Source organism: Ipomoea triloba, chromosome 1 (assembly GCF_003576645.1).
Source record: "Ipomoea triloba cultivar NCNSP0323 chromosome 1, ASM357664v1".
In the NCBI taxonomy this organism is placed as follows: Eukaryota; Viridiplantae; Streptophyta; class Magnoliopsida; order Solanales; family Convolvulaceae; genus Ipomoea; species Ipomoea triloba.
Window position 1 is genome coordinate 3705769 of NC_044916.1, and position 25722 is coordinate 3731490.

A 25722-nucleotide genomic window follows, 5' to 3' on the forward strand; every position below is an offset into this window, starting at 1 on the left:
ACTCTGGGAATCAGTCGAATCACGTAGCGGGAGATTTTTGATCTCGTCGGGGAAGTGGATCAACAACGTGGTATATGTCCATATATACTCTAGGGTTCAAACGTACGTGTGACCTCCCATTTGGGAGAACCACAATGTCTTTGATAATGTAAGTGTTATTAAAAAGTGTTTTTATGACATTCTTATTCTCCTTATTCTTCTTCTCGTTCTTCTCATTCTCGTTCTTCTCTTTTTCCTCCTCCTTCTTCGTCTACTTCTTCTTCTCTCCTTCATTTTTCTCCCTCTTCTCCTCCTCATCCTTCTTCTCCTTCTTCTTCTATGGTAATGCCTAAGCAATTGATACATCATGCATGAAGGCTTGATTTGATCTAGATGTTCGAAGCTTAAACACTACGTATCGTAACACTTGACACTGATAAATATTTGTATGTGACCCGTCATTTGCACATTAAAAGTAACTCTATGATTTTATGACACTTTAGAAAATTAATATTACTCACACTTTTAGAGAGCAAAATAAGATGGTACCATACACGGATTAACCACCATCGCTATCTAAAATAAATAAGGTGTTAAGATTATGGATTCGTTCAATATTCCTCTTCAAAGAATCCTTGACGATGACATATAATATTTGATGTTTGATAGAAGAGGAAAATACCAATTAATCATAAATTTATAGGCAGGTATTTTGATCGAATTTTTTCTTCACTTTGATAAAAAAAAAAAATAATAATAATAATGAGTTGAGTTGCTTCTAGATTGTGCTATTAATTTCTATTTGCTTGTGCTTCTAGAAGTCATGCCCTTTTACTTTTACAAACCTGTGTCACTACCACCATAACACCAAGAGAATTGGAGTGAGAAAAACACCATGCAAGGGGACAGCACAACAACGTCATGATCTACATACGATTAGTCTTCTAGTCTTAATCGAAAATTTCAATTTCTCTTTTTCGTTACACATAGTCACATAGGTGCATGATAGGTCTACAATTTCCTTGGTTATTAATTGGTGCCATGCATGCAAGCTAGTCTAATCAAAGTGAGCAGTAACATAGCAATGATGTTGAGCGTATAATATATAAAAAGAATATAATATTTAAATAGTTAACTAGATATAAAAAAAATGTAATTGAACTATTAAATTTAAAAAAAAAACTGTAATTAAATTATCGAAGAATTTAAAATCATGCAATTGTCACAAATAATATGTTACCTTGCTTAGTCACCTGTTAACTTGCTTACGTGATATTAATTTAGATTATTTTATTATAATTTTAAAAAAATATTATGAGACACCAATCTCCGACTAAAGACCTTGTTCTCCATTCAGAGACAGGCGGTCTCCTGATCCATGGAGACGAAGATGCTTTGAGACCATGTCTCCAAACAATTTTTTTTAATTATAATAAAATAATCTAAATTAGCGTCACATAAACAAGGTAACCAATGATTAAGCAAGGTAACCCATTATTTGGTACAATTGCCTGATTTTAAGTTGTTCGATGGGTTAATTAAAACTCTTTTTTTTTTTTTTTAGTTTGGTAATTCAATTGCATTTTTGTGTCTAGTTAAATAATCTATTTGAACCTTATTCCTATATAAAATATAGGTGTATGTATAGTTCAATTATCAATTTAAACGTCTAGTTGAGATATAATAACATGTTCTTGAAGTGATGATTTAGATAAGAATACAAGAGTTTCCAATTATGAATTTGGATCAGTTTCAAAGTTAATTGTCTCGTATAGATGAACATCTCATTTTAAAGGAAATTTATTAACTCTTGCTCACAAAGGTGAAATTCCCTCATCACCCTCATCCTCAACACCTCAGTCCAATAAGACAATTGAATGGTAAATCATGATAATTCAACAACTTATTAAGTAAGAGGACCAGAAAATTTATTAACACTCGTAAGTTGTATGATGAGTAGCTATCTAATTATTCATAAACAATATGAATAATTGTTTAATAGCTCGACGTTAATATAATGTTACATAACCTTATGACTTATTCAATTGAACTTGCTTGCATAATACATTCTTTCATGAGGAGTGATATAATTTCGTATCGAGTTTATGTACACTACCTCAAATAAGTGCAAACTTTGAAAAGAGAGGGAGGAACAATTGATCCGAGATGGAAAATAGGAATAAAAAGAGAGTATAGAGAAAAATGATGTTATTATTATTTTTCTACTTTATTTTGATGTTTTAATACTTATATATATATATATATATATATATATATATATATATATATATATATATATATATATATATATATATATGGGAAAATTGCATCTTTGGTCCCTGAGCTTTAACTAAATTCCGACTCAGTCCCTGAGTTATGACCGTATCCGAGTTTAGTCCTTCAGTTATGAACAAAGTGGCACATTTGGTCCCTGACCGTTAAAACTAACGGAAAAATTAAAAAAATAATTAAAAATTGAGGGGTAAAATAGGAAATTCACATTTTATTCTTCTCCATATATCAAAATCACTTTTATAACATTATTTTTCACTTCTTAGCCTCTTATTTTCAATATTTTTCAATTCTAAAAGCATTTCAATAATTTTAGTATAACTTGTTAGGAGTCTGACTCTCGTATAACAAACTTAAAACCTAGTACAAACAAAGAAACACTTGATCATTGTGTTTAGGCATCTGAAAACACTATCATAATAATTTTCGATTTTCTTTACTAAGCAACAAAGGTAATAAAACTAAAACTTTTGAGATACAAAACTCTGTTTTCTTAAAACCAGAGTAATGAAAGAGGAACCTAATAATCAATTATGAAAATTTTAAAAACTTTTGTAACTTCAAAAAAATCAATTATGAAAATTTTAAAAACTTTTGTAACTTCAAAAAACGACAATTGACTAAACTATTGCATACAAAATATTTTTTAAAACGACAATTGACTAAACTATTGCATACAAAATATTTTTTACATACTAAATTGACTAAACTATTGCATACAAAATATTTTTTACATACTAAAAATCTCAAGTAGTTATTCTTTTGGTGAAATTCTCATAAAAGCAACCTGAGAAATTCGAAATTATTTTGTATCTCAGAAGTTCTAGTTTGATACCTTTGTTGCTTAGTAAAGGAAACCAAATATTATTAGGATAGTGTTTTCAGACGCTTAAAAACAATGATCAAGTGTTTCTTTGTTTGTACTAGGTCTTAAGTTTGTTATACGAGAACCATACTCCTAACAAGTCATACTAAAGTTATTGAAATGCTTTTAGAATTGAAAAATATTGAAAATAAGAGGCTAAGAAGTGAAAAATAATGTTATAAAAGTGATTTTGATATAAGAAGGATAATAAAATGTGAATTTCCTATTTTACCCTTCAAATTTTAACTGTTTTTTAAATTTTCCGTTAGTTTTAACAGCCAGGGACCAAATGCGTCACTTCGTTCATAACTGAGGGACTAAACTCAGATACGACCATAACTCAAGGACTGAGTCGGAACTTGGTTAAAGCTCAGGGACCAAAGATGCAATTTTCCATATATATATATATATATATATATATATATATATATATATATATATATATATATATATATATATCTCCTAAAATTTCAAAGATTTTACTATTCAAGTATTATTCAATCTCTCATTTTAGTCAAACTTTACTCCTAATATTTCACAGATTACTGAAACTACGTACATATCTTACTGCAGGATCATCAATCTGCCTCACTGAATATGATAAATTGGACTGACAAAGTCAAAATGCATGTTTTTCTTTTTCCCCACACACATATATATAGTAGTTTAATTGGCTGGTTTACCTAAAACCTAACAATTTCATATATTGTTATTAAAATGTCCGAATGTCCCAGATTTTTGGACAATAAAAACCTGTCTTTTTGTAAGATTTTCCTTTATAATATATTATATATATTAATACCTTAATTGTGTTGTGCAAATTAACTATGCTTATTAAGATGTTTGATTGAACAAAAGTTACGTTATTGGTTTATCAAACATTATGTCTATATAAAGCCTATATTGATGAGATATGTGACGTACAATATATAACACATAAAATTTATGGCATTCACACTGCTCAAAATAATCTCAATACTATCTAAAGTTATGAGTCAAGCAAGTGTGGGAAAACGACTAACCTTTTCCATGTTGTTCTACCGTTCGATAAGCAACACAAGTAAGAATATGTCAACTATGAGTGGAGGTATTTTGATATATAATATTGCTTTTATTGCTACAAGGTTATGTTTCTCGTAATTAAGTTTTTATTCAATTCATGTTATGTTATATTTATACCTAACAGCTAACTACTATGTAGCGTGATGATACATTTGTTACCATTTCAAACTGGTACGATGGTTACATGATCGAACTTCGGCGGGACATTGATTCTTTGGGCGAAAAAAGATTTAGAAAGTATAAAATATGTATTTGAGAATGTGCATTGAGTAAATTATGTTGATGTGTGATAGCTCAAAAATCACATTCTCAAGTAGTGGTTGTAGGTTTTCTTCATCATCCAAAAAAAAAACTTGTTCTTTTGTTGATACGTGTAATTGGTGTTTGGATATGTGTATATTTGAAGAGTTTATAACGTTTTGATTAGTCTAATAACTATTATAGATGTTTGATAGATATTAAAAATAAAGAAAAATTATACTTTTGGTCCCTCAATTATTAGCAGATTTGCAATGTAATCCCTGATTTCTAATTTTAACAGATTCGATCGTTCAATCGTTCTAAAGTTAGCCAATTTAGTCATTCTGTGATTTTACTCGTTAACCACCGTTAAAGCAATGACATTTTGGGAATTTCACACCCACTTAATATTTTCCTCCAATTACTTCCCTCGCTTCTTCCTGTTTTCTCCCATTTAGCTAGCTCGGGAATTTAGCAAAAGTTGCAATATTTTTTCATTGAATTTTCAGCTTCAACAAAGACTCGTTATAATAATAGTCTTAACAGTGGTATTGAAATTTTTATTATTTAGACTGTAAGGCTATAGTTTTTCCTCTTGGATGTCGTCGACAATAATGGATTATTCAAAGACATGAATGCACAACAACAGTTTTAGTTAACTTCAAGACGGCGCAGCCGTCGAGAAGCAACAATTTCCGCAAATCGGCATAATTCGTGCTGTCCCACTGTTGCTTTGCTAGCGTCTTTGCAATGTGCACCGTCGCCTTCACGGTCTCCTCGGCGTTAGCGTGCGCGGAGTCAATTAACCCTAATCCGAGCGCCTCTACTGCCTTCAGCTTTGAGGCTTTCAACACCAAGGCTTGCCTGGCAGCCACGAAGCCCACCTTAGATCTGATTATTGCAATGTAGTAGTCCAGTAAGGGTAGCCCCATGCCCAGCTCGCTCATGTAGAGCACGCATTTGTCTGAGATAAAAAGAAGAGTCACTCTCATTAACGTGCATTAATAACAGTTGTTTTTTTTGTTTTGTTTTTTTTTTTTTATCTCTCATCTTTCCTTTAATTTGACAAAAACTCTGCAAAATATATGCCGAATAAGCCGAATGGACTTGCTCTTAGTGGCAAGAATTTAAAATCCCATATAGAACTTTATTTTTTATTTTTATTTTTTTTATAACCTAAATCCCTTATTACACCAAATTATATATGAAACTTCATAAACCTGTTCTCAAACTCATGAAGAAATAAATTAAGTCTTTAACTTTGAGTCTCACATCATATACAACTTTATTACTAATAAATTGGTTGGGTTTGGGTTTGGTACTAACTAAACGTCAAATAAAACCCCTACACCCTAAACTAAAATCTAACAGTAGTTTCCGTCACCGTTAAAAAAGAATCTAAACAAAACCCTATGGCCTATAAGGCTATATATCTATTACGCTAAACATACAGGAAAGAACGACGTCGTTGAGGGGTGAATATTTCGCAAAATACACCATTATCGCAGTCTCCTTAGCACTTCAGCAGCCGCAGCAGAAAAGCTACGCCTAATCTTCTCTCCCCGTCGCCGATCGCCTTCTTCATCATCAGGTTTGCTTTGTACTTCCTTTACTGCTTCTTCATTTCCCCCATTTATTATCATTCATTCAATTTCATCGATTTATTCACTGTATATATTGGGTACAGTAATTGGCATCTCAAATAGTCAACATTGCGAGTTGTTTCTGCTCGTCAAACTACTTGAGTTCATGTGTATGTGTTACGCTTCTCTGTTTCCCGTGAAATGAAATGACAATAAGAATTAAGGATACTCAATTCAGTTCCCATCGTCCTCTGTTTTTCATATGCATTTGTGTGTTGGGAGTAGGTTTTCTGTAATTTTCCGGTTTGGTTTCAGTTTCGGTTTGGCGTTTTCACTAAATTGGCGAATTGTTACACTCGATTTGACTCTGGTTTGGTTTAGCCTGGATGCTTGCCCCTATTGGTTTGACTTTGTGATTTCTAGTTATGCTAATGCTTTGAATGCAATGAGTACTTGCTGTGAATTTTTGGCATGGGGATTGTGGTTTAATTATTAATTTACAGGTGGTTTGCTTGGGAGATTTGTGCGTAGATTCCCACATGGCTGGTAAGGATTCAAAAAGTGCTGGGAAGGATTCAAAAAGTGCAAGTGCTTCAAGTGCTGGTGAGTGATCACATTCTGTTTTGTCCGAAGAAGCTTTGTTTCATTCGTTATATAGGTCATGATTTTAAGTGTTGCTTTTTCTATTTGCCTTTCAGCGGGGAAGAAGAAGGAAGTGAAGAAAGAGACTGGTCTCGGTCTTACTTACAAGAAAGATGAAAACTTTGGGGAGTGGTATTCTGAGGTGAGTGTGGAATTTGAAGGATCTGATTTTGTGTTGGTTTGGAGTTATGGTGCCATTTGGAAAGGATTGCTCTTAAGATTATTCACAAAATTATTCTTCAAAAAGCACTGAATTAATTTTGGTCTACCAGTTTGTTTGTTTGTTTGTTTTTTTTAGCCAATTTCATTTCACTATATATTTGATTCTATCCTTTATCTATGCTAGGGCTTCTAAGATCTTAATTTGTATCATGTTGTCTCTTTGCCAATAATATAGGTAGTTGTTACCAGTGAAATGATTGAGTATTATGACATATCTGGCTGTTACATTCTGCGGCCATGGGCAATTTCCATCTGGGAGATTATGCAAGTAAGTTTTTAGTCTGAAGTGTTTCTCTGGTATGACTTTAAAAAAAAATTTGATAGTTTAGTTTCATAGTGCATTATCTAATCTTGTAAATATCCAGACCTTTTTTGATGCTGAAATTAAGAAAATGAAGATCAAGAACTGCTACTTCCCACTTTTTGTGTCTCCTGGCGTTCTCCAAAAAGAAAAGGACCACATAGAGGGTTTTGCACCTGAGGTAAGTCTGTACTTTTGAACAATATGCATTTTTCTCTCCATTAGTTGTAGACAAGCAAAAGCATCTGCCATTAGAAGGCTCACTCTCAATAAATCATGCCTATTATTTCATTTTGAACTTTCTGCAGGTTGCTTGGGTTACAAAGTCAGGAGAGTCTGAGTTGGAAGTCCCTATTGCAATTCGGCCAACTAGTGAAACAGTTATGTATCCTTATTTCTCTAAGTGGATAAGAGGGCATCGCGATTTACCTTTGAGACTCAATCAGTGGTGCAATGTTGTGCGTTGGGAGTTCAGCCATCCTACTCCTTTCATTAGGTGCTTGTTAAGAAATTTTCTTTTTCTTACTATGATCTACTTCTAGCCCCCTTTTCTCTTTCTCAAAATTTTAGAGCCTTTGAAATTTCAGAAGCCGTGAGTTTCTATGGCAAGAAGGGCACACTGCTTTTGCAACGAAGGAGGAGGCAGATGCAGAGGTAATGTCTTACAGTTTGGGACTTTCCAAAAATAAAGACTTACATTTGGGGTGTGTATCATCAAGAAATCAAACCCGATAACATAAAGCATGCTACTTCTGATACACAAAAACCTTAATTTTATGAAGTGCAATGCTTAATTGATGATATGGGGCATCTTTGTTCTGATATATTTGTTCATGGGGGCCATCATTTCAGGTTCTTGATATTTTGGAACTGTATAGAAGGATATATGAAGAGTACTTGGCTGTTCCTGTCACCAAGGGAAAGAAAAGTGAGCTTGAGAAGTTTGCTGGTGGACTCTATACAACAACTGTTGAGGTATTGTTGACCATTAGTTGACGTTTCCTGTTGGATATTTGTTATGTTGTTGTGCTAATCATTTGAAAATTGCTTTCATGGGTGTATTAAATGGTTACATATATTTGCTTCCCCAGGCTTTTATTCCAAACACTGGTCGTGGTATACAAGGTGCAACTTCACACTGCTTGGGGCAGAATTTTGCAAAAATGTTTGAGATCAATTTTGAAAATGAGAAAGGAGAAAAAGCTATGGTCTGGCAGAATTCATGGGCCTACACTACCAGAACGGTAGAATGAAAGTTTCAAACATTTATAACATATTTGTCAGGTAGCCTCTAGGTTAAGTTAATCATCACTTTTGCGTGTAACTTGTCCTATAACAGATCGGAGTGATGATCATGGTTCATGGGGATGATAAAGGGTTGGTGTTGCCACCAAAAGTTGCAGCAACCCAAGTGATTGTTATTCCTGTGCCTTACAAGAATGCTGACACACAAGGGATCTTTGATGCATGTGCTGCTACTGTTAAAAAGTTGACTGAATCTGGTATTCGTGTGGAGGCAGACTTGAGAGATAACTATTCACCTGGGTGGAAATATTCTAACTGGGAAATGAAGGGGGTTCCTCTTAGGATTGAAATAGGACCCAAAGACCTTGAGAAAAACCAGGTAATAATCCATATTCTTTACTTTTTTTTTTTTTTTTTTTTTTTTTTTTTTGCTTGATACCATGGATTAAAAAATAATTGGCTATGAAACAAAATATGCACTGAACTAAATGCTCAACAATGAGGGACGGAGCTACATTAGGGGGTAGGGGGGGCCCTGGCCCTCCTACCCCTACCCCTACCTTTAAAATTTTTAGTAAATATGTATGTATATATTAATATAGTAAGGATAAAATACACTTTTGGCCCCCCTCCAATTATCTTATTTCTTTTATCAAGATTTTAATAATGAAGGGCATCGAGTATCCATTTTAATTTTAAAAATCTTCAAATTTAAGATATATGCTTTAGTTTTATTATTATTTACGTTCATAAATTAATTAGTGATTTATTGTGTGTTAGTAGTTTACATTTGCATGGTTAACAATGCTATCACAAAAAGGAATGCTGAAAATATCTTTTTTTCAGGTAAGAGCTGCAAGGCGTGACAATGGTGCTAAAACTGACATTCCCATGGATGACATAGTTGAACAAGTAAAAGAAATGCTCTCTACTATTCAACAAAATCTCTTTGATGTTGCAAAACAAAAGCGAGATGCCTGTGTCCAGATTGTGAAAACCTGGGATGAATTTGTGAATGCTCTGAATGGGAAGAAGTTGGTCTTGGCACCTTGGTGTGATGAAGAGGTTTGAATACTTTTCTCAGGATTTTTTTATTGTACTTAGAATTTTGTGCCTGGGTGTGAGTTGTTTGGATTAAGAACCAGTGGAAAATGAAACAAAAGGTTTGCTGGCTGTTTACACCATTATATAGGGCTGTTATTGGGAATTAACTGGGTGAATTTCCTAAATTTAAATTTTAGCATCTAATGAAAGATTTGAGTAAGATTCTCTGAGTTGACAATGGCTATTTTCTTAAGTGCAGATTTGCAGGTAATAGAGGAGAAAAACAGATTCTAATTCAAATGTTTAAATTCTACTTCATTGAAACTAATTTGGATACTGTACCTATAGTTTCATAAATATTTCAATTTTTTATTTTTTCTTTTTCCACTTTTTGGTTTGAGGAGTGTAAGACTGTAAGAGTTCACTTATTTTATTTTATTTTTTGCAATTTCACATGTCAAGATCATACTTAAGCATTCTGTATCCTTGGGTTAGCGCACAAAGCCTCTACAAAATGCAAAAAAAAAAAAAAAAAAAAAAAAAAAAAAAAAAAAAAAAAGGACATTTTGTTTAGGACATTCTGGAATCTGGAGCGTTTGGTTATTAAAATTTTGTAGGGAGCAAACCTAGGTGAAAATGTAGATGTTTTCCTTAAAGTTCTCCAACTGAATTGTAACCTCTGGAGAATAATTCACATGTGGAAGGCTACATTATATAAAAAATAATCCACATGCTATAATTTGATTGGAGAACTTCATGGCAAACACCTAAAGAACTTCACCCATGTTTTTTAAAATCTCTTGCATTTAAGCAAGCTACCTTTTGCACCTTTTTGTTCATGCTTGTAGTTTGCATAATAGGTGGGGTTTTACAGTTTATCATGCTCGTAAAGAGAGTGCTAATTACAGAAGTACAATTGCCCAGATTCTGTCCTTGCTTTCGTTTCATTTCATGTGACCTTTTGCTTTGTGCTCTGTAGGATGTTGAGAAAGACGTGAAGACACGGACTAAAGGAGAGATGGGCGCAGCAAAGACACTTTGTTCTCCATTTGATCAGCCTGAGCTGCCAGAAGGTACCGTTTCCCAAATTCATATATTAAATGAGAAATTTTCATTTAGTGTAGAAGTCTGATTTGGTTCCACTTTATTTGATACTTGTAATTAAGCAGTAACTCAGGTAGGCTATAAAAAAGATATGCTAGTGTAATGTTTTTACTTATACTAGCACGAGAGTTTTCAATGGAATAATAGCCATTATGTGGCACGTTTAAAATATAAACCTATGAATGCCATTGCATTTCGCATAGTACTTATGTAGAGGGGTGAAGCACTAACAAATGTAGAGCACCTTTCCTTAAGTAGGAGGAATTTGATCATCGTCACCTCCACCTCATCATTGTCATTTTTATCTTTACCAAATGTATTTATTGTTATGGTGCCATTGTAGTTCGTTAGTCAGTACAAGATTTCAACTACTTTGATATGGATAGCTTGTAGACTGTACTACACTATTTCTTTTGCAATTTACATTTTTTTTTTGGGTTCACAGGAACGCTGTGCTTTGCATCGGGCAAGCCTGCAAAGAAATGGACTTACTGGGGCCGAAGTTATTGATATGTTAATTACACAATCACGATGCTGTCATCGTCTTGGACAATAGTATACTTTCTGTTGGCTTCAGTTACTTGAAATAGAAGTGTCCCCATCAATTCTTACAAAGGAAATGAACTAGTTTTATGAGTAGAACTCTGTCATTGATCACTGTTTGAACAATTCAGTTGAAGAATCATGTTTTCTTTTGTTCATTTGTCAATTTTTTTTAAAAATCAGTTTCTGTATTATGAATTTATGATATGAGTAGCATTTTGGAGCATTTCAAAGACTTGTTATATGGCTTTTTATGCTCATCTGGAATTGCCCTGTTTTGCCCTACCAGCCTACCTTGAGAAAGAACTGTAATGTGTTGAGGAGAATCACAAAAGGTCAATAATCATTGTTCATACTTTCTGCAGCTTGTTCTCTAATAATTTGGGATAAGTAGCTATCATAAGAGTAACAAATGACTGCACTCCAATTCCGAGAGCCTATACGTGTTTTTGCGAATTTTGGCAGTGAGATTATGATCTATTTACAAGATTTGATTTTGCGATCTTTTTTTAATGCATTTTTAATGACCATTTGGTTTCAAGATCTTTCTTTAATGTAATATCTAATGATATTTTGGTGGAGATTATGATCTATTTAATAATATTTAATTTTGAGATGTTTCTTTAATGCAATTCTTAATGACTATTTGGTTTTGAGATTTTCTTCAATACAATTCCTAATGATATTTTTTGGGAGAGGAGATTATGATCTATTTACAAGATTGATTTTGAGATCTTCCATTAATGCAATTCTTGATGACGGTTAAATATGAAGATTTTTTTTTTGGTCTGAATAGTTCAATTTTGTCTTGAGTTTTACTCCAAAAGCCCTCAAAGTTGGGTAATATTATAATTTTATTGACAATATCCTTTAGGTTTCCTGCTACCTGGATGATAGATTGATTGTAAACCAATGTTGATAAGAGTAACCGCATTAGTTGTGGTTTTCGGTTGAAGTTTTACACATTTAGTCAACGGAAAAATAACATAATTAATTAAATAACTGGGATCGTGTGACCACCCCAATTGCCCTAGTTGCACTAGCTGGGCTAGTGCATACTAAAAGTGAAGTTTTTGGATTTTTGATGTACCAACTAGGAGAGAGTGGAAGGAAAGAGAAAATGAAAAAATGAAAAAAAGCATATTAACGTGCCTAGCGGGCGCATTGATGGCACTTCACGCGACCACATGCAATGCTTGAATGCACATGGTGGGATCCACTTCTTCGAAAAATCACAGGAGGATTTTTTATTTTCTCTCTCCATTATCTCTCTTCCACATCACTTATCTCCTCAAAAGCTGGTCCAAAATCCACTAATGTGGATGACCTAATATGAATTTTATTCTCTTTTCTTTTCTATGATATGTCACATACTCTCTCATCCACACAAACAAAAAAGCTTCAAAAAGTAGAAATACCACAAAGCATCAAGGTTGAGATCTTCATCCTTAGATGGTGAAGAGGTATATAGCAAGTCAACCAGCACACACTTTCATTAAATACTTTTACTATACCTTATACATTTATTAATGAAAAGAGGTAAAAATAATGAAACTTTCATATTATGTCTACATCCATATCAAACATTTACTTAATCAATTTATGTAGAGACCATACAGCCATACAATGAACATGTTCACTTCAAAGTTCAAATCAACCTGCCTCTTCACATTCACTATTCACACCATTCATACAAGGTCCAAGATTTTACATATACCTTGAATTTTTACAAGCTCCTAGGTACAGTGATCAAGGGTCCCACCATCTGTACAAATCTGGGTCCCACCTCCCATACATATGTATATATAATCTAGTTATCTACCTTCTCAAATCTCATATTCCCAAACACGAGTTAACACGGTAACAGAACTCAGTAATAACCCAGTGAGTCAACTCAGTGAGTCAACTCGTGTTGCAACTCAGCATCCACTTACTTCCCTGTGAAGAAAATGAAGGCCGGAATTACTAAGCTCGTAGTTTTCCACCCGCCGGTGTCATCGGCGGCGGCGGCGTCTCCTCGCGTTCTGCTTCTGGGTTTCGTCTCATTCTTCGCTTTGGCTTCTGCCCTCACTTTCTTCTCCGGCAAGGACGCCTTTTCCGCCGCCGGGACCGCCGGTGAGGGAGGAAATTTTCCGGGAATACCACAGCCGGTGTTGGAAGCGCTCCTGCATTACGCCGCCGCGAACACGACGTTTGTGTCTTCCCGAATGTCGTCCGCGGAGGTGGGCGCCGTGGCGGCCGCCATCCTGCGCTGCGGGAAGGGCTGCAACTTGCTTGTTTTCGGGCTGAGCCACGAAACCCTCCTCTGGCATTCTCTGAACCACGGCGGGCGAACGGTGTTTGTCGACGAGAGCGCGTACATGGTGGCGAAAGCGGAGGAGAAGCACCGCGGGATTGAAGCGTACGACGTTCAGTTCACCACCAAAGCCACCCAATTGTACCGTCTCTTGGACCACGCCAAGGTAATACATGAGATTATTTAAATTCTAATACCATATGTTATACATAATAAATGTATGCTAAGTAAAATATAAATCACAACAGGTACCAGGCGTTTTAGAATGATTATAATAACTTGGGATCATAGTTGATATGACTATGAATGTTACTTTTGGAATAGTAGGCTTGCCTAGAAATTATTACTGGTTTTGTCCAGCACTCGTCTCACATTTCTATTCGACATAATATGTGAGAGGATGTAAATCACAGTAATTATGTTAGTGTCTCTAAAGGAATTGGTTCATTTTGGACATAATTCTCACACTGTCATGATTGAGTTTTGAACATTGGTCAATTCTGGTAAATACTGCTTACCAAACTAGTAATTTAAATCGGGCATGGTGTAATGTATTATATCTATAGAAACTATAGGAAGACCATTTTGCATATAACATCCTTAATGGTTTTTTTTTTTCTTTTTTATTTTTGAGGTGCCAATTAGGAGAGACAAGGGAGAAGAAAAAGAAATGTGGGAAAAAGAATAGGAAAAAAAATAGGTCCACATAAAAAATAATAATAATAAAAGAGCCTTTAGTTGCCAGGGTGCTCTTGGCAAGCAAGGAGACTGGCTCTTTAATTTTTTGATGAGAATTATTGTAGGAAGCACTCCATATCTCTCTCTCCTCATTCTCTCTTTCACTTCACCCAAAATCTCTCCAAAAATTACACAAAAATCTCTAGATGCTCTAAACTTATTTGTCATCAACTCATCATTAATTCATTATATAGATATAGAATAATCAATTAAAACAAAAGTGAATATCTAAATTATGACTAAACAACATAATGACTCAATCATATACTTGCACCACAAATGGATACCTAATATATATAATACATTATAATGGGAAATTCTATTGTTACAGGAACGTGTCATGAAAGAGTGCCGGCCGGTGCAGAATCTGCTCTTCTCCGAATGCAAGTTGGCCATCAACGACCTCCCAAACCACATCTACGACATAGCTTGGGACGTCATCTTGGTGGACGGCCCGCGGGGGTACGCGCCGTCGGCGCCGGGGAGAATGTCGCCGATATTCACGGCCGGCGTGCTGGCCAGGAGCAAGGTGGGCGGCGCGGCGGAAACGCAGGTGTTCGTGCACGAGATTGGGAGAGAGGTTGAGAGAGTGAGCAGTGAGAGATTCCTGTGTAATGCCAATTTGGTAGATTTGGTGGATGCTTTGGGGCATTTTGCGGTGCCCAAAATGGACGCTGACAATTTTGAATTTTGCCCTGTATCATCTTCATCAAGGAACTCCATTAATGGCAGATGAGTGAAGAACTGAAGTGATGTCATAATTTTCACTTTTTGTTTTATATAATTATTTTTGTTATAATATATAGCCAAATCTGTAATGTGTTTATTGTCTTTCTTAAAAAATAAAAAAATTGTTGTACAGGTACAATCATTATATTGTAAACCAAGGTCAATCTTGATCATCTTGCAATATAGACTTGAATCAAAACAATGTCGTTTCAGTGTAATATGATTGACAATTTGTCGTACTCTTTATTACAAACTACAATCATGATGTGCTCTAGTGTAATGTTTATGTACACATAGACAAATCTACGGTGGAGGCGATGGGGTTGTCATCCCCCGGCTCCCACCCCACCCCACTATATTAAATATTTAGAATTAACTAAATTAATAATAAATAAAATAAAGTATATTAAATATAATAAGATTCTGGTTAATTCAGCCAATCAACTGAATTATTATTATTTTATTTTTTTGAAAGGATTAACTGAATTAATTTAATATAATTTAGTGAACAGTTATATATATATATATATAAAATGATTAATTCTATTTAAGATGACTCAAATGACCACCTTTATTCATCGCTTAATGGGGTATTAGTGGGAGAATGGTCTCTGGTAGGTGTTGGTGAATGGCCAATAGAATTGGCCCGCTTAACTCGTGTAAAGGGTTTTGGGCTGCCTCATAAATGGGCTTGCATTCATTTTTCTCTTAATTTTAAATTTTAATAAAGGGTTCTATCACAGTTAGAGTAGTAAGGCAAATTATATCACTATCTACATTGTAAGATGGATGTGTTAGTTTATTTTTAGTATACAAAACGTTGATTTTTTTTTTTAAACACAAAACGTTGATTGTTAATATACTGTAAGTTTATTTTTTTCATTAAATTACAATATATTAAAAATAAACTTGTAAGTTAATAGTCCACTTGCAAGTTGCAATATGGTATGTGATCCAAGGTGTAGTAATTGGAGTATTAATGGTCTTGCATTGCAAGAATTTGTCAAACATTTGACAAATTAATGTACATGGCTATTAGGGCTGTTAACGAACCAAACATAAACGAACGGAGGTTGTTCGTGTTCGTTTGTTAAGGATTTTGAAGTGTTCGTGTTCATTTGTTAAGGTTTTTAAGATCCTGTTCGTGTTCGTTTGTTAAGCGTTCATTAGTGTTTGTTAACGTTCGCGAACATGTTCACGAACGTGTTCGTTAACGTTAGTGAACACATTGACGAACATGTTTGTGTACATTCATGAAGAGGTTTGTGAACACTTAATTACCAAACACTTGCAGATGTTCATGAACACAATTCGTTCGTGAACAAGACATTATCTACGTTCACGAACAATAACCAAACAAACAACACAACTATATATGTTTGTGAACATGTTCACGAACATTATTAAACGAACACTTAACGAGCTTGTTCGCGAACATTACTAAACAAACATAAACGACCTTGTTCGCGAACATTACTAAACAAACACAAACAAGCTTGTTCACGATCTCTTAGCAAACGAGCTTACCACTGTTCAGACTCTGTTCGTTTATTAAACGAGCTCTAAATTTTGTTTGTTAATGTTTGTTTACCTTAATAAACGAACGCTTACCGAACACAAACACGAGTAGTTTGTCGAAAGGTCTGTTCGCTAACACCCCTAATGGCTATATCTTAGCCGACTTTGTTCATAGTGGGCCTTTGTGGCCCTACCCCCCTTCTTTTTATAACTCAGATTTTCTATTTTCATTGAACTATATCTTGGACCTCATAAGCCTACACTTCATGCTTATGAGAAAATAAATCGAACTATATGCTATATTTGAAACTCAGCATGAAACACTACACATTTTGCGCACAAAAGGTCCATCCAAACCCTAATATCCAATGTTACTGGCAATGATCGAACCCCCATCTTGTCATTAAAAATAAGTTTTAAGTGAGATTTCTTATCCAGTAAACCAATGCTTTACGAGCTCATATTTTCTTTTTTACCTATACATCAATATTACAAGTATATCAAGACTTCAGACGCATAAGTTGTTGAACAAACTATATGTTTTTAAAATGTTTCGAAATTGTTTTGACACTTTAAAGTGCTTTAAGACTAAAATATGTACATGTTTTTGGACTAAATAGTATACTCTATGACTAAAGAACACACTTTATCCAAATGTGTTTTTGACTAATAGACACACTTCATGACTAAAAAGTGCTTTAATTTTCATGATACAAAAGCATACTTTATGACTAAATTAAAATGTGCATTTTCATGACTAAAACCACACTTCATCTCTACCCTTTTCTTTTTCTTCGTTAATATAATAAAGCAATATATAATATTTAGAAAAATGCTTCCACCCCTACAAAATTTACTATATTTTTGTCATTCCCTTATGTGGCAGTTTTTTTATGTTTAATTTTTATTTTTGGTTTCCTTTTAATTTTTTTAAAACCCAACCTATTAAAAACTATCCCATCAGTGGTAAAAATGTAGTAGTTTTTGTAAAGACTTCTAGCATGGTTCTAAATTTTTTTTTAGTATAGCAAGATTCTTTTATATCTCTTAGTTTGGTGTCTCCTTTCTAAAATGGAAAGGACAAATAAAAGTATTATGGTTATACCAAATGGTTAAAAAGATAAGGAAAAGAAGTGTTTTCGTGTTAATGACCCTATACCTAGGGGCTAGCACAAGTACACAACATGTAGAGAAACTTATGAGCGTATATAATGTAAGGAATATATAAATCAAGACATGATATTAATTTGAAAATTCAAAAGAGAAAAACTAGTCTTTTTTTTTTATTTGTTTAAGTCAAGTCAAGAAATCTACTATATTGTTGTGATAATTAATACATGTGCATGGTTATGCTTTGATAGTAAGTTGGTTATTAATGAAGAAAATTAAAGAAAGGGAGATCGAGAAAGAGAGGTTACAGGTAGAAGGGTATATTTTTCAAAGAGTGAGGAACATTTTGGGCATAGATAACCTATTCTCTTTTTGTTTTTGACTTTAGGTAAAACTTGTAAGGGTAAAATAGTACAACTACTAATTGGACTTCAAAGTTCAAATCAAATTTAACTCCTTCAGTGAAATATATTATGTTATGCCAATATTCATGAGGTAGTAAACCATTTGGACGTACTGAAAAAAAAAAATCACCCCCTTAATATGCATGTCTATTGAAAGAGCTAACCTCAATAAATTGATTTTTCTGAAATGCTTCCCCTATTCCCTCCCAACACCCATATACACGAGTTTATTAAACGCAAAACTTTATTATTAAAAAAAAAACATAGTCTTTAATCTTAATATGATTGAAATTAAGAATTCACATGAATTATTGTAGCAAGTCCAAAGCCATATGCTAGGATTGCTAGCTTAGCATGTATGCTTCCTTTGATTAGTTGCGATCTTATAAACCCATATTATTTGAGGAAGGCAGATAATAAGAGAAGTCATGGAGGTAGTTGAACAAATAACGGACCCCCACATGCACCAACAAGACCACCCTACCCTAGCTTATATATTGGGTTTATCGAGGCAAACCCCACTCCTCTTCCGAGTATGTGAGTAAACCCTCGCCGGCAAAGGACCACAAGGAGGTTAACCAGCCTAGGTTGCCCATAGCTGACCGGCTCAAACCCGGCTGGCAGACGGTTTCGAACTCAGGACCTCACGGCCGCGAGCGTCTTGGTCTTGCCACTCAGGCTGCCCTTACGGGCACCCTAGCTTATATATGTATACCACTAAGTCACTAACTCTTGAAAACGTTGTAAGATGGGCATACATTAATTATTGACAAAACCAGTTATATAAATATTTGACTTTCATTATCTTCCCCTCACAAATAATGTCATCATCGCCAAAGATCTTGTAGTCTAGTGGCACCCGGTTTACACTCTCACATAGAAGGAAGTGAATTGAACCTCAGAGGCGACTGTTGACTCTTTGTGCTTCAGTAGGTTGAGAAAATAGTTATGAACAAATGTTACATTGTAACAGAGTCAGTAGTACTTAAAAAAAAATGCTATCATCTTGCATTGGGACTCCAGGCCCCTATCTAAGTCTATCATGATAGCTTTGAAATGGATGGGTATTTATTGCATACCCACTTGGTGTTAATTAATCCAATAATGTAACTTAACTTTTCAAGTACAATGATAATCAGTAAATTAATCCAAAGTATAGGGATCATACATTAATAATCTATATGGAACAAGGTATAAACATTATATAAATTAAAGAATACAAGAATTTAATATGTGTATATGTATATTATAAATTTGGGAACGAGACGGGATATCCATCCCGGATCGAGGATCCATATTGTGGACGGGGAAAATTGTCGTCCATATAGAAACTCTCCAGCACAATCAATATCGCAATACCGCCCGGCCCCCACTAAGGCTCGAACTCATAACCTTCCATTTGGAAAAGTCACTTCCTGCCACAATACCAAAAGATCACTGGCAAATTATTTAAGAGTTTGTAGTGATTATTTATTATAAATTTGTAATTAAGAATGTTTTAAACATGTTGTAATTTAATTATCATTTCAACCAAGAAAACAAAAAATAAAAGAGACCTGGAAGTGGGTTCCAAAAAAGTTGTCTAAGCCCCTAAGACGAAGGCACAAATAATTTGTGCACAAATTAGGTAACCAAGATTATGACATCTTAATTGGTACCAACCCTTCTTTAATTTACACACAATTAATTTCTATTAACATTATTTCATGCTCTCACCACCACTCTTGAGTGTTTGACTATTAAAAACTCTTTAACACCCATCATTAGTCCTCCCTTCTTAGTGTCATTATTTGAACATCTTTAATATATAATACATTGATTAACTGAGTTTTGAGAGTTAATGATCTTTAAGGTCATGAAGAAGTGGGTTCCTGTTTTGCTTTTAAGGCTTTTGGCCTTGGGAGGCACTGTGGCTGCAACCATTGTTATGGTCACCACCAATGACTCTTCTGAACTCTTTGGTCTCACCTTTGAAGCCAAGTTCACCAATTCACCAACTTTAATGTAATTTTCAGTCATTTTTTTCATGTCTTATGTTGTAATAACATTCTGCTAATGATGTTGTGATGTTCTTGGTGTGCAGATACTTTGTTGTTGTCAATGCCATTGCCAGTGGGTACAGCCTCATAGTTCTGTTCTTCTCTTCAAAGAAGTGGGCTAGACGCATTTTGCTTGTTTCAGATACGGTATGAGTTGAAAGCTGGATATGTTTTGTCTCAAGTAGAATTTAAACAAGTTAATTCCATCTGAGTTACATTGTGCAATTTCAAATTTAGTTCCAAACTATCGTTTTTGTCATTTAATATTCCATACTATTAATTTTTGGGTAGTTTTCAAAAAAAAAAAAAATTGGATACTTTTAATCATTCTCATAACTTTTAATTTCCTATTTTTAGTAAGGGCATTTCTGTCTCTTCATATTTTTTATTTTTATTTTTTGTTATTTTTCCGGTTTATTTGGTTTAAGATTTTACTAAAAACCGATTGAAAAATTTGGTTACTAAAAACCAGGGGTTACCTAAAGTTCTAAACCAATTAAACTTGTTGAAATCAGAAAAATATGAAAAGACAAAAATGTCCTTATTAAAAATATGAAAAGTCATGATAATGACTAAAAGTGTTCAAAAATTAATAGTCAAAAACAATAATTTGGGACTAATTAATTTTGAAATTACCACCAACGACAATGGACCTCTGGTAGAATTAACTTTATTTAAACTCATAGTGGACTATATATTTATGTTTTATATATTATATACTTAACATGTCTCTTCACGTGTACCGGATGAAGAGCATGTTCTGTCCATCCAACAAAAGTTTAAGTTAATAATAAGACTACACGTTCATATTTTATATATTATATGCTCAACCGTAGACAATATAATCTGGTCCATTTTCCTTTCACTTTTTGGGTAGATTATGACATTGTTGCTGGATTCAAGCATATCAGCATGTCTAGCTCTGGCACAAGTGGGGAAGCAAGGGAACAATCATGCTGGTTGGCTGCCAATCTGTGGCCAAGTTTCAGAGTTCTGTGATCATGTTGAAGGAGCTCTCATTGCTGGATTTGCAGCTTCTCTGCTCTATTTTCTACTTCTTCTTTACTCTTTCTACAATGTCCTCATCAATCTTGACACCCTTAAAATCTAACTAGTTTCGTCTCATGTTTGGGTTTTTAGTATTATTTTTCTTTTTAACCTTTGCTACATTTCTAGTAATCAGCATGTGCAGTTGTTTGAGGTTATTCAATGTATTGAGATATCGATATCAATGTCTTTTTTGTATCGTGCGCAACTATGTATCTTATTTGAGTTGTATCAGGTATTGTTAACAGACAATTTGGAGATAGAGCTCCACTGATTCGGTCTGAAGTTGGTATTGGACTCATTGTGCACATGAGGGTACAATTTGGTGTGAGGCTCGAAGTTAGACAGATTTAATTTATATCCTCATGGGCTTAAGGGCGATTTTATGATATCCAAAATATAGTTTTAAGGGTTTTCTTAGTGTGATTTATAAGTTATTACGGAATATTTATGAGTATAATTTACTTAGTACACAACCTCATATGGTGATTAAGTGTCTCCCTTGGCACACCAAAAAAAAAAAACAATAATAAAAAAAATAAACAACAACAACAAATGAAAACAAAAAAGATTGTTGAATAAGCATAGAGGATAATACCATATTTGATCCGTTATGAATCAATTCCCGCCATACAACTAGATATTGGATATCCAAATAAATAAAATCACTGAAAATATCAGAAACCCATGATGATAGATGACCAATTGACCATATTATAACCTCCCTATCCCACAATCTCCACCAGTGGTAATGGAAGAAAACCCAAACCTGGAAAAAACATTCTTAAACATTTCAAGAACCAGTTTTGATTGAGCTTTTTGAGGTTTCCCAGGATGTCTACTTGCAGAGCTCTTGTTACCTGTCCTTATTTTCCTCGAACTTCCACTCCAAACTCCAAGAAATCCTCTAAGGTTCATGCTGGTAACTCTGGCTTCACCTGTAGGGTTCTGTGCTCCACTTCAACTCCAGAGCTGCCCACCACAACAACAGGTAAAATCTTGAAATTTTAAGGTTTTTTGAGAGATGAAAATTCAAGAATTCAAGAATTCAAGAATCAGAAGTCTGGGTTGGTTTGTTTTGATTGTTATCTGTTGCAAGATTATGCTTTTAGAATGATACCAGAACAGGTAATCTTGAAATTAGGGTTTTTGAGAGATGAAATTCAAGAATCAGAAACTTAGGTTGATTTGGTGTGTTTGACTGTGTTATCTTTGATTGTTAACTGTTGCAAAAGCTTAGGCTTTTAGAATAATAGTGGTGATAGATAGCAGTATATGTCTGCTGATTGTAGCCTTTGATTGTACTAGAGTGCACGTTCAGGTAGCGGTTATGGGCTTTTCCCGTAAAGCAAATATACTAATATCTGTTGTGCATCACTGCATCTCTAATCTGTATGCCTGGACCTTCAGGGTTTTGGTTCATGATTTGGGACATCCTAAGTAGCAGCTAAGAAATGGTTCTCTTGGAAGTACTAAAATCTTTCGTTGTCGGATTGATTTCGAATGTTTTCTGGTGCAGTGATGTGTGGTTTTATTCCCCTTTTCTGATGTTTCAATGGTCTCTTAAGTCCTAAGATCACAAATTCTCTGTTCTTTCTGAAACTCAATCCCGATTTTCTCATTCTCTGGAACAGAAAAAGTTGGAAATGATATTCCCTTGACCGGGAGCGCATATGATTTCTATAGAGCAACGAAGTCGCTGACTCAGAAGGCGTTATCTTCGCCAAAAAAGGTCACACTTGTGCGACACGGATTCAGTACTTGGAACGAAGAAGGTAGAGTGCAGGTTTGTTAACTAATTTGATCACTCGTCTCAAATCCCTCGACTAGCAGAGTTTCTTCTTTCAGTTCCATTGCTAACTGAACTTATCGCGTGTGTAGGGAAGCTCGAATCTATCTGTCCTGACAGAACAAGGAGTTATGCAAGCCCATCGGTGTAGAAAGGCAATCGAGGAGATACACTTCGACCAATGCTTTGCAAGTCCAATCTCGCGTGCAAAGGTTTTATTAGAACATTTTTCTGCTGTCCCGACAAGAACAATTTGTGGCTTATCAGTCCTTATTATTAACGGTTGCTTCGTTTGATGCAGTCCACAGCCGAGATTATATGGCAGGGGAGGGAGCAGCCTCTCGTTTTTCTTGATTCGTTGAAGGAGGCTCATCTCTACTTCCTCGAAGGCATGAAAAATGGTCTGTGGTCTGTCTTACTCTCTTATCTATCCCGAAAACTTAATAACTTGTACCCCCCATTGTGCCCTGCACATCTCTAAATCATGTTTAGCGTTTGGAGGCAGAGGATGCCAAGCAGATATACCCGAAGGAGTACACAACGTGGCGTGAGGATCCCGCTAATTTCTGCGTGGATGGCGTCTACCCTCTCGAGAAACTATGGCAAAGGGCACGCGAGGCTTGGAAGGAAATACTACTCTCTCCTGTAAGCTCACTATCTATGCTCAATTGCTCATTTAACATATCTGTCAAGTACTAATTCCCATTTCTCGGGCCAAGACGTTATGGTCTAGTGGCACCCGGTTGCACTCCCATATGAGAGGGGTGGGTTCAAGACTCAGTGGAGGCGATATTGAATCTTTCTTTGTGCTTCAATAGGTTGAGAAAGTAGTTATGAACAGATACTGCATTGTAACAGAGTCAGTAGTATTAAAAAAAAAAAAAGAATTCTCATTTCTCGGCCTCTTACTCGTGTTGTTGTTGCACTCGTTAGGGCGACCACTTCCTCGTCGTGACTCACAAATCGATTCTGAGGGCACTGATCTGCACAGCTCTTGGATTAGGGCCTGAAAGGTTTGCTGATTTGCTTCATCTGTCAAGACTGATATGTACATATATGCGTGTGTGTATGTTCTCGAGGATTGATCTCGAGTTTCTTGTGTTTTCGTGTCCAGGTTTCGCTCGGTCGATGTGAACAATGGAGGGTTGTCTGTGTTTAGCATCAACAAACAAGGAGAAGCCATGCTCAAATCCTTGAACATGACTGCCCACATGTACACAGACCACATTTATCACTACTGAGATGATGAAATAAGACCACCATTGATGCTAATATGATGTGCATAGTCTGAACAAATGCAGAACTTTGACATGTATTATTAGGTTATCCAAAGGACTTAGAGTTCTGCTACATGGAATTCCGAAGCCGGGATGGAACGGTCAAGAGCGTATTACTAATGACCATTCACTCTTATCTTGTCACGTCAAACAGGATTTGTTTCCTGATAATACAAATAGTTATTTTCTGATGAACTAATAATGTTTCTGGTAAGTACAACTTTAATGCAAGATCACTACTAGTAGGCGGCATTAATTTTGGGACCCCCACCAAAAAAAAGATCACTACTCAATTGTGATGTGTGGTTTTACAAAGTTTGGTTTGTAATCTATATCAATATCTATATCTATATAATAAGAGAGGTCTTGCATTAAATGTTTTTTTTTCTCCTAAAATTTGTATAATATTTTTATTTTCTTAATAAATGAGATTAAATTATATATATTGAATAAATAAATATATAGGAGTACAATTGCATATACAATTATTAATGTATAAAACTTTCCACCTATTTATATTTATATAATAACAAAAGTGATGGAATAAATGTTTTTCAAAGTGGATTTTTTATCACCAAGTTTTGTGCATACAATTGAGTGATGAAAAGTAATGACGGTATAATTAAAGGATGAAAATGTTATTTTTGTATAATTCAAAGATAAGAAGTGTCAACTTTTTTTGAATCATATGAAAAATATAAATAAAGACGTTTTTTTTTCCTACAATTTATAAAATATGATTTTACATCATTTTATAACAAATTATTATTCTTTTTAATTAACATCTTTTCATTATTTACAATTTGTTATTTAAATTCATTATAATATAAGCTCTTTCGTGCATCACACTGGTAAGCTCTTTTGTGCATCACATTGGTAAAGCATTAGTTGGTTTAATAGTTGTCTATATAATTAGTAGGTGCGTGTATTCGATTAATCGAACTATTTTAACTATAATTTTTAAAATTTTAACCGTTAATCGAACATAACTTTTTATTACGGAATGAACTAAATCAATTTTTTTTTATTAATCACTCAATTTATTGATTAACTGAAATTTTTTAATTAAAATTTTAAATTCTTAAAATTATAAATAAAAATCAAAGAATGTATAGAAGAGTGGCGCGTGATGTGCAATTCTTTTTTGAGCGTGATCTCCCATCATGAAAAACAAATATACAGACGACAAGTCGACAACCTATATTCGGCCCCTCACGAGGATAAACGAGCCAAATTTGTAAGCTTAAATGCTTAATAATGATGCCTTAAAAAGCCTAAACTAACTCTGCTCAAAGTGTGAAACTGTTGCTTTCCACCAACTTTGCACTTCTTCATACGCATATTATTGTATTGTATTTTTGAGTTAAGAAGTAACCTAGTTTTCTCAAAAAAAAAAAAAAAAAAGTAACCTAGTTAAATTAGTCACGTTAGATTAGTAATTATAAGATTTTAAATTTGATTTTTTGTGAGAGTTGTTTCTTAGGGAGTATTATTTTTAAGTTTGAGTTAGTCAGCTATGATCGAGGCATCAGGCAACCTATGTTGGTTTATTTCATTGTGATCATTTAATGACTAGGGTTACAAGGTAAGCGTACATTTGGTGACTACGGACTTTTTTTGTAAATCAAATAATATTGTTTGATGGCGTCAAAA

At 34.4% G+C, this 25722-nt stretch overlaps 5 protein-coding genes across 5 annotated transcripts; 4 read left to right on the forward strand and 1 right to left on the reverse strand.

The window, feature by feature from the left end:
* Nucleotides 1-5061: 5061 nt before the first annotated feature.
* LOC115996158 (enoyl-CoA delta isomerase 3-like) lies at nucleotides 5062-5430 on the reverse strand. Its single transcript, XM_031235298.1, has one exon. The coding sequence runs from the start codon at nucleotides 5428-5430 to the stop codon at nucleotides 5062-5064; it is 369 nt and encodes a 122-aa protein (XP_031091158.1).
* A 469-nt stretch (nucleotides 5431-5899) lies between these two features.
* LOC116033024 (proline--tRNA ligase, cytoplasmic-like) lies at nucleotides 5900-11364 on the forward strand. Its single transcript, XM_031275781.1, has 13 exons — nucleotides 5900-6029; nucleotides 6525-6624; nucleotides 6720-6805; nucleotides 7061-7153; nucleotides 7251-7367; nucleotides 7495-7682; nucleotides 7774-7840; nucleotides 8039-8161; nucleotides 8278-8430; nucleotides 8526-8810; nucleotides 9278-9496; nucleotides 10455-10548; nucleotides 11025-11364. The coding sequence occupies exons 2-13, from the start codon at nucleotides 6561-6563 to the stop codon at nucleotides 11087-11089; spliced, it is 1554 nt and encodes a 517-aa protein (XP_031131641.1). The 5' UTR covers nucleotides 5900-6029; nucleotides 6525-6560; the 3' UTR covers nucleotides 11090-11364.
* Nucleotides 11365-12997: 1633 nt separating this feature from the next.
* On the forward strand, nucleotides 12998-14892 carry LOC115996183 (protein IRX15-LIKE-like). Its single transcript, XM_031235329.1, has 2 exons — nucleotides 12998-13584; nucleotides 14488-14892. The coding sequence occupies exons 1-2, from the start codon at nucleotides 13072-13074 to the stop codon at nucleotides 14890-14892; spliced, it is 918 nt and encodes a 305-aa protein (XP_031091189.1). The 5' UTR covers nucleotides 12998-13071.
* A 4811-nt stretch (nucleotides 14893-19703) lies between these two features.
* On the forward strand, nucleotides 19704-21288 carry LOC116000466 (CASP-like protein 1C1). Its single transcript, XM_031240559.1, has 3 exons — nucleotides 19704-19921; nucleotides 20001-20103; nucleotides 20834-21288. The coding sequence occupies exons 1-3, from the start codon at nucleotides 19758-19760 to the stop codon at nucleotides 21065-21067; spliced, it is 501 nt and encodes a 166-aa protein (XP_031096419.1). The 5' UTR covers nucleotides 19704-19757; the 3' UTR covers nucleotides 21068-21288.
* A 431-nt stretch (nucleotides 21289-21719) lies between these two features.
* LOC116014069 (probable 2-carboxy-D-arabinitol-1-phosphatase) lies at nucleotides 21720-24325 on the forward strand. Its single transcript, XM_031254060.1, has 7 exons — nucleotides 21720-21994; nucleotides 22638-22789; nucleotides 22885-23004; nucleotides 23094-23193; nucleotides 23298-23437; nucleotides 23726-23805; nucleotides 23907-24325. Exons 1-7 carry the CDS (start codon nucleotides 21838-21840, stop codon nucleotides 24031-24033), a joined length of 876 nt encoding a protein of 291 aa, XP_031109920.1. The 5' UTR covers nucleotides 21720-21837; the 3' UTR covers nucleotides 24034-24325.
* The last annotated feature ends 1397 nt before the right edge of the window (nucleotides 24326-25722 follow it).